Source organism: Phyllobates terribilis, unplaced genomic scaffold (assembly GCF_046119375.1).
Source record: "Phyllobates terribilis strain yellow unplaced genomic scaffold, ASM4611937v1 Scaffold_11__3_contigs__length_659146591, whole genome shotgun sequence".
Taxonomy (NCBI): Eukaryota; Metazoa; Chordata; class Amphibia; order Anura; family Dendrobatidae; genus Phyllobates; species Phyllobates terribilis.
The window spans coordinates 278,659,081-278,672,939 of record NW_027362771.1 but is presented as its reverse complement, the minus strand read 5'-3'; the positions used below and the strand labels follow the sequence as shown (position 1 = coordinate 278,672,939).

The following is a 13,859-nucleotide window of genomic DNA, read 5'->3' as shown; positions in this document are numbered from 1 at the left end:
CGCGGTCACGTGACCGCAGGCTGTCTCACGATATGCCGACAACACACGCGGCAGCACACGCGGCGGGGGATCGGTAAGTATAGCTTTATTTTTTACGGTCACACTATATAAATCCATGCTGTTTGCATGGATTTATATAGTGTGACCTAGTTGTCAAGCACTTTCCAAGTGATGCTATCGCCTGGAAAGTGCTTGTAGTCCGCATACGTAAACGCATGCATAAACGCATGTGAATACGCGTGTATTTTGCAGGAAAAACGCATGCACTATCTGCATGCGTTTTTTCTGGCAAGGGAGATGCAGAAACGCTGCAGAAATTTTCTGCTTCATTTCTGCATCGTGGGCACATAGCCTATGTGTCCACGATGCAGAAATGCTCCGGATTTTTTCCTGAGTGTTTCTGCATCTCCCTGGCAGAAAAAACGCATGCGGATTGTACATGCGGATCGTACATGCGTTTTCCTGCCAGGGACATGCGGATGTGAAGCGCTCTTCACATGCATTTTCGCATGCGGGTTGACAAGCGCTTTCCAACCGATTTTAGCATCACTTGGAAAGTGCTTGTCAACTTGGTCACACTATATAAATCCATGCAACCGGCCTGGATTTATATACTGTGACCGAAAGAATGGTAAAAAATAAAAAAATAAATCTATACTTACCTTCCGATGGCCCCCAGAGTCTTTATTCGCTCCGTCCTGGCTGCCAGCAGATCGCGGTACACTGAAGGACCTGCGGTCACATGACTATATGACATCAGCGCAGGTCCTTCAGTCCACCGCGAGCTGCCGGCAAGCGAAGACAAGGAGACCGGGGGCCATCAGAAGGTAAGTATAATATTTATTTTTTATTTGATTCTTTTTTTACAGGTTCTATGGTACCCGGGTCCGGAGGAGAGTCTCCTGTCCTCCAGATTCGGGTACCATCCGCACATTGAAACGCATGGAATGCGCATGTACAGATGCAGGGATGCGTAATCCATGCGTTTCAATGCAAGTCAATGGCGGCGAAAACGCAGCGCTTCCGCAAAATCATTGGTAGTGCTGCTTTTTTTTCCGCAATGATAATCCGCAACGGAAATTTCCGCAGCATGTGCACAGCACATGCGGATTATCATTGGGGAACATGGCAGGCCTTCTACCAAGCGTTTTTTAAGCATTTCTGCAGCGTTTTTGCCGCTGCGGAAACGCTTAAAAAACGCATCGTGGGCACACAGCCTAACAGGCTAATTAATGTCTGAAACCTTTGTCAAAGTTATCTAAGCACACAAATCTCCAAACTACTGTATATGTAAAAAACACAGATAAACATAGTTTAAAAGGCACTTTTGCATCAGTTTTACAGCGCATACATTTTTTTGTTTATAACATAATATTGTTAAATATAACATGGTGTGAAACAGGCCAAAAAGTGACATATATTTTACAATGTACCCATGACTACACACCAAACTGCATATTGGTAGTAGAGTACAAGGTGGCAGTAAAGTAAGGACCTGATAAATAATGGTGTGCTTCTGTTTCCACAGTATTATGTGTACTCATTGGACTTCTTCATATACCGTATTTTTCGGACCATAAGACGCACCTAGGTTTTAGAGGAGGAAAAAAAAAAATTTAAGCAAAAAATGTGTTCATGATGCACTTTTAAGGGGGAGGGGGTCTTCTGCTGACACTGGTATAGGGGTAATATCCCCCAATTCTGACAATATCCCCTATCCTGGTATTTATGCACCCCCCCTTTCTTTTATACGTGGCCCCCATCCCCATCCTGGTATGCCTGGCATCCCTCCATCCTGGTATGCATGGAACCCCTCCATTCTGGTATGCATGGCACCCCTCATCCCTATCCTGGTATGCATGGCCCCCTCATCCCTATCCTGGTATGCATGGCCCCCTCATCCCTGTCCTGGTATGCATGGCACCCCTCATCCCTGTCCTGGTATGCATGGCACCCCTCATCCCTGTCCTGGTATGCATGGCACCCCTCATCCCTGTCCTGGTATGCATGGCACCCCTCATCCCCGTCCTGGTATGCATGGCACCCCTAATCCCTATCCTGGTATGCATGGCACCCCTAATCGCTATCCTGGTATGCAGTGAATATTCATTTTCTTTAGCAGCGGGGACAGTGTAGGCTGCTGCGGGCAGCTGCTGCCTCCTGTGCCCCGCTCCTCCACTGCTACTGCTCCCCACCCAACATTCGGACTATAAGACGCACCCCCCATTTTCCTCCAAAATTTTGGAGGAAAAAAGTGCGTCTTGTAGTCCGAAAAATACGGTACTTCATGTACTGGCTGAATGTTTCCTTTTGTCTGTTAGTATTCTGTGCTGCTATAATCAGAATATCATTGGATTTTTCAGGGGGACTATCATTATGAATACACAGAATGTGACAGCACTGGATCTAGGTGGAGAGTTGCTATACCAAATTCAGAAAAACAATGCGTTGGATTGCCAGATCCAGTGAAAGGAAAAGATTGCAGTAAGTAGACCGCAATACAGTCTATAACATGAAAAATTGTATATAAAAAATATTTGTATTGTACTGTATTAAAGGGAACATGTCATGTCCTGAAAAGTAATTTACCTTCAGATGTAGGGTTAATCTGCAAGTAAATAGCACTAAGATTACTTACTGGAGCAGTGGTTACAGGGAGAATATTAGCTTATATTCTCCCTGTAGACACTTACTTCAAATCATCTTTGTGATGCAGGGAGCTGTTCATCACTCACTACACTGTCAGCAATGGCGTAACTAGAGTCCAATGGACCCGGTGTAAAAATTTGGACCTAGACCCCCACCTGCATGTTGGTCAGATGTTTGGGCCCTTGTAGCATTCTAAATACTATAAATGTAATAATGTCCCCCATCCTGTACTAATGTTACTTATCTTGGGCCCCTTCGTGGTGTAATGTCCTTCATCTGGGAGCCCATTCTGGTAATAATGTCCTTCACCCTGTACCCCTTCCAGTAATAATGTCCCCCATCCTGGACCCCTTGCAGTAATAATGTCAAACATCCTGGACCCCTTGCAGTAATAATGTCCAATATCCAGTACTCCTTTCAGTATTAATGTCCCCCATCTTGGGTCTCTTCAATTAATAATGTCCAACATCCTGGGCCCCTTCCTGGTATAATGTCCAACATCCTGGGCCCCTTCCTGGTATAATGTCCCCCAGCATTGCCCCTTGCTTTAATAATATTCCCATCCTGGTTTCTGGTATAATGTCCCCTTCCTGGTATAATGTCCCCCTTCCTTGGCCCCTTCCAGTAATAATGTCCCCAATCCTGGTGTAATGTACCTATCCTGGGCCGCTTCCTGTGATAATGTCCCTCATCCTGAGCCCCTTCCTGGTATAATGTTACCATCCTTGGCCCCTTCCTGGTATAAAGTCCCCCACACTGGTATAATGTCCAGTACCCTTCCAATAATAATGTCCCCCATCCTAGGATCTTCAGGGTATAATGTCCCCTCTCCTTGGCCCATCCTGTAATCATTTTCCTTGTTGTGCTGCTGTCCTCTAGCACATTTAAAAAACCCAAAATGATTCTTCTCACCTTCCCCTTTTCTTCCCCTTTTCTCACGATGTACGGTATCCTCTTCTATAGCCAGTGCAAAAGCCAGCAGCTGACTTTGGCGTGCCTGCTATGGGCGACGCATGACGTCACTACTATGCGCCGCCTGTGATTAACATGCCGACGTCAGCTGCTGTCCTCTGATTGGCTGGTGCTGTGTATTGCTGTGTAAAGACCTGGCTGATCTTACACCACAACTTAATGTGCACCCTTGGACGCAAAGCAAGCTGAATACTAACAATGGCATCGGCAGTCCCCTCTCCCACATGGGCCCGGTTGCGGCTGCACCTTCTGCTACCGTGATTGTTGCGCCTTTCACTGTGAGCGAGCTGCAATCAGTTCACCAGCACTTTGATTAACAGCCAGATCAACAGCATGTGTGTGTGTGTAAAGCAGGCTGTCAATCAAAATGACGGGGAGTGATAACAAAGCGCTCACAGTATAGTGGGTGGTGACTGTGACGGCACCCTCCACCGTGACTAAAAGCAAACGGCTACAGAGATGATATATCTTCGAAGTCTCTGCTCCAGGAAAGTAGCCAGGCAGGATTTTAAGGTTACATTCCCATAATGAATTTTTGATGCTGTGTAAAGAATGCAGCATCTTACAGTTGCAGCAAAGTGGATGGGATTTATAGAAAACTCATGCCCTCTGTACTTGTTTTAACTTAGCCTAAACTGACATGCAGTGCGTGTTTGAAATTCGCAACATATCAGTTTCTCTTGCCATTACGCTGAGTTTTTTGTGCAGATTTTCCCCATGGAATAGCATTAGATTTGGAAAATCTGCAGTTAAAAATGCTTACAATCTGCACATGAAGTTTTGTCAATGCCAAATACCAGCAAGTATCATAAAACAAAGCCGCTTAATTTAAAACATTACATACTAAAAAGACAAAAACTGCAGCGTCAAAAACGCGATAAAAAGTAATAAGTGCAGAAAATTTGCAACATCAAAAACTCACAAAAAGCTCATTGTGGGAACACAACCTGAAGCAATTTATCTGCAGATTAACCCTATATCTGCAGGTAAATGAACATGACAGGTTCCCTTTAAGCTGGACAACCTAGGAGCTCATCCAGACGTCAGTTATTTTTCTCGTTGCAAATAACTGACCAATTTTCATCAGTGCTATGGATCAGATTTTCATCAGTGTTTAATCAGTGTTCATTTTTACTATCAAATTTGTTATTTTTTTATACATCCAAAAAGGTTTCTCAAGCTTCCCCTATCAAACAAACATGAAAATCGGACAGCACTAGGATACAACAAGGACGACATCTGCATGCTCTCCAAGTGTTTCACAATCTCATTGAATTGCATTTAAGTGTTTGATCAATGGCCAGCATCAAAAACATCTGTCTTTTTTTGCGGAACACTCAATCCACGAAAAAACGCAGACATGTGAACAGCTACATAGACAATAATAGGAATGAGTTTTATCCATGAAAATCTAAGCTAGAACTTGTATGAGACAAATGGATGTCTGGATGAGTCCTAAGGTCAGTTTTACGTGTTGGTTTTTGCATATGTGTGCTGTCTCTTATATTTTGCCAATAGAGCACAATGCTATTACAATCGATATGCCTTTTCATGTGTCCTTTGACTGATTGTCTGTAAAAACAAACGTAGGCACGTCCTACATTGATCCATGTTATAGATCAAACTTGCCAATGCAAGTCAATGGTCCCATGGAAAAAAAAAAGATAGGAAACAGATGTCATCCGTGTCCTGTACATATTTCACTGTTTAGTGAGTAGGAAAAGTTTGGAAATATTTTTGTTCATACAAGTAAACGGATGCCACAGGGATTGTAAAAACCTACACATTGTCCAATATATGATCCAACACACTGAATAAGAAAGTCTCGGATGTGTTTCACATATGAGTATAAAAGCTGACATGTGATACCTAACATTGACAGACATCATATTAGGCATAAATAACCGATAAGGGGGCCTTCTTTATGGCCCCTTGCCTCTGTCTAACCACTTAGATGCCGCAGTTGATCATTGAATATAAGGGGTTAAACAGCTTTGATTGAAGTCTTTTCCAATTTCGACACTTGCAGCGGAGTTTCAACTGTACCCACAGCTTCACTGCTCCATAGATGCATAGCAAATTTAGGATGTTGTTGCCGACAAAGAATAATTGCGAGGAATTAAAACATGTCCTGTTCATGCGATGGTTATAGTTATCAGTTCTGTCTGGTGACGAGCTGTGCACCGGTGGACTTATTACATGAACAGGACAGAGTCTCCTCCACTGAATGCAAACCAATACTTGTTCCCACCAGTGAGAACTAGCAAGCAGAGATCTCTATACGCATGAGGAATTCATGAAGAAAGTATATGTGAAGGCTGAGTAACTTGTCATATACAATGAATATGTTTCATTTGTTGCAACCATTATACCAATTGAATTAGGTATAACTAGAACCACATGCATCCTCCATAATTGAGAACTGAATGAGCTCTGTGTTAGTAAGGGTCACTGGCTCTGTTGTGTGCAGAACATTATCCTGTTGCATTCTTAATGAAAGCTTCATGCCTCAGTGTGGACACAGGACTTTCACATTGGAAAGTTGCTATGCAAGTGAAATAAAGCTTTAGGCTGTGTGCCCATTATGCGTTTTTCAAGCGTTTTTGATGCGGAATTTCCGCAGCGTAAACGCTTTAAAAACGCCTGGTGATCCGTGCCCCATGGTCCCGAATGAAAATCCGCATGTTCTGTGCACATGCTGCGGAATTTTCCGCTGCGGATTTTCCTTGCGGAAAAATCCGCAGCATGTCCATTATTTGTGCATTTCTGCTTCTGATTTGAGGTCCCAATGCATTTGAAAAACGCAAGTTAAATCCGCATGTAAAAACGCTGCAGTCAGTGTGGAAATGCTATTCACTTATAGAGTTGATACATTACTAAAACAAAAGACTGTATATTAGGATAAATTATATTTTTACGTTAGCGGTTGGTCAGATTTATTTACCGTTAAGTAAACCCTGAGAGTTATCTAGAAGTTTTATAAGAAGGACAAAACAAAAGGTGATATGTTGAAGGCAGTCTGTCACCCCCATAACTGAAATTTAATTATATATACATTCATATAGGGAACTTAGCCCCTATAAAAATCAGTTACTGTATATTAAATATGTAAATGATGAGGCTCTGATGCACTCTTTGTGACGCCAAGTGCTCATGCACCATTCTGATTCGTACTACTCCATTTCAATATTCTGCCTCTCCCCTCAGGGTGATTAGAAGTGCTTGTGACTAGCCCAGGGGATGGGGATGACTCGGTTACCCGGGCCTTTAGCCTTGCGGATGTCGCGGTGGTCGGCTCCCGGGCCCGTACCCTGGGGTCACTCTTTAAAAGCGTTAATGTTTATTAATTTTAAGAAAGTTCGTGACGCCACCTGTGGCTTCTGGTGAGAATCACCAGCACTGCGCAGTCCACTGAGGCCGATGATAAGGCAGCTCGATGGTATAGCTCCCCACAGATGGAGCTAGGCCTCAGGGCAGTATAGGAAAAGGGATGCAGGACAGGCGAGACCCAGCGGGGTCAGAGCAAGAACAGGGACAGACACGATAGTCACTTCAGTACCTTTTACTGATGGAAATTCAGGCACGTCCCGGAGCACTGTAGGGTGAAGGGTGCATATCAGGATCCTCCCCAATGAGCGGGTTTTGGGCCACCTGTTTCTTGCTTCTGCGTAGTAAGTTTCTGACCTGCCTGGAGCTAGGCCTAACTTTGTCTCTGTCCTGCGCTGGCTGACTTTGTGGTAGGGCCTTTCCTTGGAGTACATTCTCCTCAGCTTGCGGGGCCTATGTGTCTCCTGGCTCTGTTACGTATCAGCACTTTAGCGATCCTGGGACTTGTAGTTCTCCAGGGATTCCGGTTATATCTCACTGGGTCATAGTGATCCCGGTAAACTTTGGACCCGGTGTCCGGTAACTGCTTCGGGGTGAGCCAGTTAAGCTCCTCTGCCCCCTATGTACTAACTCTCTACTCACCTTCGGCCTACTCGGGCCCTCACTAGGCTACTCACACTAACGGCAGCTTGCCGCGCTTCACCGATCTTATGGCGCCGGCACACCTACACTGTGTTCCAAATTATTATGCAAATAATATTTTCTCATATTTTCCAAAATTACCTATATGAATTGCAGTCATTATAATTTTCCAGTCAAATAACTATTAGAGTACAATTGAAAGGTTTTTGTACAAACTGCCTATGATAACAGTATATTTTTAAAAAAATAAAAAACTCAAACTGCACTCAAAATGCATGTTCCAAATTATTATGCACAGCAGAGTTTTCAACCTTTTCATTTTAATAAAGAACAAAAAAATTGTCATTTTTGAAATTCTAAGCATTAGCAGGTTATTACAAACTGAAATCAAACTGTTTTCAACTCAAAACTTTATTCTAGGTGATGTTACATTTGCACATAGGACCGCTTGTTCGAAAGGAGCTTCTGAACTCTCTCGTCCATTGAATTTGTCAGGTTTTGGATGGTTTCTGCTTCAATTGTTTTGCATGAGGACAGAATACCCTCCCAGAGCTGTTGCTTAGATGTGAACTGCCTCCCGCCATCATAGACACTCCTTTTGATGATGCTCCAGAGGTTCTCAATGGGGTTGAGGTCAGGGGAGCATGGGTGCCACACTATAAGTTTGTCCCCTTTTATGCCCATAGCAGCCAGAGATGCGGATGTGTTATGTGCAGCATGAGACAGGGCATTATCATGCATGAAAATGATCTTCCTGTGGAATGCACGGTTCTTCTTCTTGAACCATGGAAGGAGGTGCTGTTTGAGAAACTCAACATACATTATGGAGTTCATCTTTACCCCTTCAGGGATCCTAAAAGGGACGACAATCTCTCTCCCCATGATTCCAGCCCAAAACATTACTCCACCTCCTCCTTGTTAGCGCCGTAGCCGTGTTTGCATGGGGTGTCCATCAACCAGCCATCCTCCACTCCATCCGGACCATCAAGATCATTTCATGCATGATAATGCCCCGTCTCATGCTGCACATAACACATCTGCATCTCTGGCTGCTATGGGCATAAAAGGGGACAAACTTACAGTGTGGCACCCATGCTCCGCTGACCTCAACCCCATTGAGAACCTCTGGAGCATCATCAAAAGGAGTGTCTATGATGGCGGGAGGCAGTTCACATCTAAGCAACAGCTCTGGGAGGGTATTCTGTCCTCATGCAAAACAATTAAAGCAGAAACCATCCAAAACCTGACAAATTCAATGGACGAGAGAGTTCAGAAGCTCCTTTCGAACAAGGGGTCCTATGTGCAAATGTAACATCACCTAGAATAAAGTTTTGAGTTGAAAACTGTTTGATTTCAGTTTGTAATAACCTGCTAATGCTTAGAATTTAAAAAATAACCATTTTTTTGTTCTTTATTAAAATGAAAAGGTTGAAAACTCTGCTGTGCATAATAATTTGGAACATGCATTTTGAGTGCAGTTTGAGTTTTTTATTTTTTTAAAAATATACTGTTATCATAGGCAGTTTGTACAAAAACCTTTCAATTGTACTCTAATAGTTATTTGACTGGAAAATTACAATGACTGCAATTCATATAGGTAATTTGGGAAAATCTGAGAAAATATTATTTGCATAATAATTTGGAACACAGTGTAAAGCTCACCTCTCTGAGCTACCCGGAGTCTTGATCTGGATAAGCTCCACTGCAGGATAGCAATTGCAGGAGCTGGAACAGGCTTTTGTCCTCTGAGGTAACTCTTCTCAGGCTGTACTGGACTCACTGCTAAACCAGAATAGACTAGACTCTGACTCCAACTAACTGCTGCCTGGCTCCACCTTCCCTATTTATCTATCCCTAACGGGCTCCCTCTGGTGGTCTGAGGTGGAAGGTGGAGATGTGTGAATGGTTATGGGGGCCTCTTGTGGATGAATCCATCAATACACCCTTCTAGGATCTGTGATACCAAGCGCAGCTGGGCGTCACACTTGCTATGGAGTGCAGCCCGATCTAGCTCCCAAGCCCTGCATGTACTGACACAGGAGGGGCCAAGCCCCTACATACACATGCACATCTCAGTGTGTGCAGTAGCACAGTTCTCATTACTCTCCTGTGTATAGTGGCCGCTCGCTACACACAAAATCACAAAGCAGCAGCAGCCAATCAATGACAGGAGCGGGAGATGAGAACATGCACAATGTCAGTGAGCGCACTCTCATCTTCCTCTCCTGCTGTGTGATCTTCTGCCAGCGAGCTGCCACTATACACAGAAGAGTGAGATGAGAACGCGCATACACTAACATGCAGGAGCCGAGTGAGTGCACATGCAGTGTCAGTGTGTGCTCATTCTCATTAACCTCTATTCTATATAGTGGTCGCTCGCTGCACACAGGATCACACAATGTGCGGCCCCTAAACATAGAAGTTGTAGATGAGAGCAGTCATGCACCGACATGCAGGGGCCCAGCACGTACGCACACATTGTCAGTGTGTGCACGTTTTCACCCCCGTCTCCTGTGTTTAGTAGTTGCCAGCGGCACACAGGATCGCACAGGAGTGTGCTGCTGCTACACACAGGAGACAAAGATGAGAGCCCACATGCACGATATTGTTCTTGTTATCACCCCTCCCTTTCTTGTAAGCATTGACCGCCACTGATTTGTGATCTTGTGTGCAGTGAGCGGCCACTACACACAGGAGAGGGGGACTAGAATGTGCACACAATCACACTGTGTATGCAAGCACTTGGCTCCACCATTGTCAATATGTCCAGGGCTCAGTGCACTGAAGCCCCTTCATTTATAAATGTAATAAAACATTTTTTTCTTGAAAAAATGTTTGTAAAATTTTATTGGGCCAAGTCCCTTACATGAATGCCTACATATTTCAGTTTCAGTTTTGGGCGTAACAGACTCCCTTTAAAACAATACCATATCATTAGTCACCTATTCAGATTCCTGACAGTCCACATTTACTGTTCTTATCTATGTTTAAAATCCTTAAAAAGTTTTACAGTCTTGCTTACTGTCAGTGAATTGACATGTTCTTGTTTACAATCAGATATCTTCTGTGATGACCCGGGGTCTTCTGTGGGCATAACGCTACTCAGACAACACAGGGTGAGGGAAAAACATGCGTGGCAATACTTTATTGAACCACAAAATGGACAATAAACACACAGAACAGTCCCAGCAAATACCCAAGATGGTACAACATTACACAGTCTCACCCTTCCTTCTCAGCCCACCTGGGATAGAACAGCTGCGAATTTGGAGACTTCCAGGGCCGACTACCTCAACCAGTGGCCCCCCGCTTCTGGCGGGCCCCCGCAGAGAGGAGGTAGCGGCAAACTTAGGAAGCTAGCAGTCCATCGAGGTACAAAGCTAGGAGACCCGAGGATCCCACTCTGGCCTCTCCAAGAATTTCCATGGAGCCAGATGACCGGTGGGTCCCAATCTGGCTTCTCTGAATGTCTCCGTGGGTTGCAGGTGACCGGTGGGTCTCTCCTGGCAACCCCAAACAACATATCCATGGGGCCAGGTGACTTGTTCGTCCTCTCCTGGTCTCCCCAAAATGCATCTATGGTCTCTCTGATGGTTAAGTGGAGCAGATCTGAATCTTTCCAGTCAGGACCGGTACCCTTAGACTAGAATCATATAGAATTCAAATCTGTGTCTGTTTGGGTAATGCCATGCAATCCATCTACTGTCCTGAAGGATGTCTCTCATTCTTCTTGTAAAGTCTTTCTCCAATCTCTGTTTCAAGTCTGCCTGCTACAGAAGCACATGTCCTTTTTAAGTACACATCCACAGGTCAAGGGTCATTAGTCACAGGTAAGAGGTAAAGGTGCAGGGTTCACCTATCATTGTTTGAGCTAATCTATTTACATAGTTGGTATAACAGGGGCTGTCGTAAATAGCCCTGTAGCTGGCTTTTAGTACAATTGGTTATTAGCATAGTAAACATGATTGTTTCCAAAGGAATAGAATTCAACATTCAGGGTTATACAAATGCTATGACCTTTTTGAGCAGCAAGAGAAATACAAATACATTTATAAGTAGTGTTGAGCATTCCGATACTGAAATATCGGGTATCGACCGATATTCACGGTATCGGAGTTCCGATACTGAGTTCCGATACTTTTAGAATATCGAATACCGGAATCGAAAGTTCCCATAATGCCTGCGCTCTGCTGTGTCTCTGAAGGATGACAAGCTGGATGGCAGCGCTCAGCTTACTGTACTTGTCATTTAGTGTTAAAGGATTTATTAAAAAAAATAATAGTGTTTTCATGCACCGGCTCTTTAAAAAAGCCGGCCGGCAATTCAGCAGCTGCATACACCGGTACCCGACAATTTACAAGAGAAAGAATAGAGCATCACACATAGATTAGATAGATAGAAACATGTCAGTCACATACAGTATATAAGAAGTACAGTGACAGTGTTGCTTACTGTACTTGTCATTTAGTGTAAAGTATTTATTAAAAAAAATAATAATGTTTTCATGCACCGTCTCTTTAAAAAAGCCGGCCGGCAATTCAGCATCTGTACCCGACAATTTAGAATAGAAAGAATAGAGCATCACACATAGATTAGATAGATAGAAACATGTCAGTCACATATATAATAAGTACAGTGATAGTGTTGATTACTGTACTTGTCATTTAGTGTTAAAATAAAGGATTTATTAAAAAAAAAAATTGTCGTGGGGTTCCCTGTAATTTTAGGCTCTAGCGGAGGTTAAGCAGACGGCTGGGGCAGATGTTTGAAGCCTGGGAAGGGGGTAATACCCACGGAGCTTCCCAGGCTACTAATATCAGCCCCCAGCTGAATACCTAGCCTTTACTAGCTATTAAAATGGGGGACCCCCCCAAAAAATGACGTGGGGTCCCCCCTATTTTAATAGCTAGCAAAGGCTAGGCAGACAGCTGGGGGCTGATATTAATAGCCCAGGAAGGGTGCCATGAATATTGGCCCCCTCCCAGACTAGAAACACCAGCCGTCAGCCGCCCCAGAAATGGCGCATCCACAGGATGCGCCAATTCTGGCACTTAGCCTCGCTCTTCCCACTGCCCTGTAGCGGTGGCAGTGGGGTAATAGGGCTGGGGTTGATGTCAGCTTATAATGCCAGCTGACATCAAGCCCAGGTTAGTAATGGAGAGGCGTCTATAAGACGCAGCAGCAGCAGCAGGGCAAGCTAGCACCTCCAATGCATACTGACTAAGCTCTGGCCATGTATCCAGATTACAGACCCAAAACTTGAAGGGAGAAGAGCCGTCTGGGAGTACACTAAGAGGGCAAGACATGTAGTCTGTCACCATCTGACGGAAACGTTGCCTCCTGCTGACTGGAGCCGTCTGTGATGGTGTAGACATTTGTGGCGGCGGGGACACAAAACTTTGCCACATTTCGGCCATACTGTTCTTGCCTTGTCCTGAGGCGCTGCTTCTGCTCCCTCTTTGTGCAGAGCTTCCTCCACTGCCTCGACGCACTGAGCTGCTTTGTAAAGCACTAGCAGCACTGCTCTCGGTTGGAATGGAGAACATGATGGAATGCACCAGTGCGTCTTGGTACTCCCGCATTTTACGCTCCCGGTTCAACGGTGTTATGAGGCTTTGTAAGTTGTCCCGGTAGCGAGGATCTAGGAGGGTGGACACCCAATAATCAGCCGTGTTGAGAATGTGGGCGATGCGGCGGTCGTTTCTCAGGCACTGCAGCATGAAATCAACCATGTGCTGCAGACTGCCAACTGGCCAAGAAACGCTGTCCCCTGCTTGAGGCGTGATCTCTGCCTGCTCTGCATCACCCCACCCTCGCTCTAGATACTGACTACTAGAGCATTGTGTACCTCCCTCCTCTGGACAGATGTCTTCCTCATCCATTGACTCCTCCTCATCCTCCTCACAAAGTGTCCCCTGCCTAGGCCTTTGTGAGGAACCACGTTGCGCAGACTGTAGAGAAGCAGATGGCATTTGTGACTCCTCATCCTCCACCTCTTCCAAAACCTCGTCCCTTAGTGCTTGCAGTGTTTTTTCAAGCAGGCAGATAAGGGGGATAGTCATGCTGACTAGTGCATCATCTGCACTCGCCATCCGCGTGGAATAATCGAAGGCACGCAAAACAATGGCAAATGTCCTTCATAGAGGCCCACTCAGTGGTGGTGAAGTGTGAACGGCGCGCACTGCGACTTGTTTGCGCCTGCTGCAGCTGGTACTCCATTACTGCTGCCTGCTGCTCACACAACCTCTCCAACATATGTAACGTTGAAT

At 44.8% G+C, this 13,859-nt stretch overlaps 1 protein-coding gene across 1 annotated transcript in view; it reads left to right on the top strand.

Moving 5' to 3' along the window:
- The window catches only part of ELAPOR2 (endosome-lysosome associated apoptosis and autophagy regulator family member 2), a 137,409-nt gene that overhangs the window by 33,395 nt on the left and 90,155 nt on the right, over positions 1-13,859 (top strand). Inside the window, exon 2 of the mRNA XM_073652344.1 lies at positions 2,364-2,484. Coding sequence (XP_073508445.1) covers positions 2,364-2,484 — 121 coding nt within the window. The remainder of the gene's footprint in view (positions 1-2,363; positions 2,485-13,859) is intronic.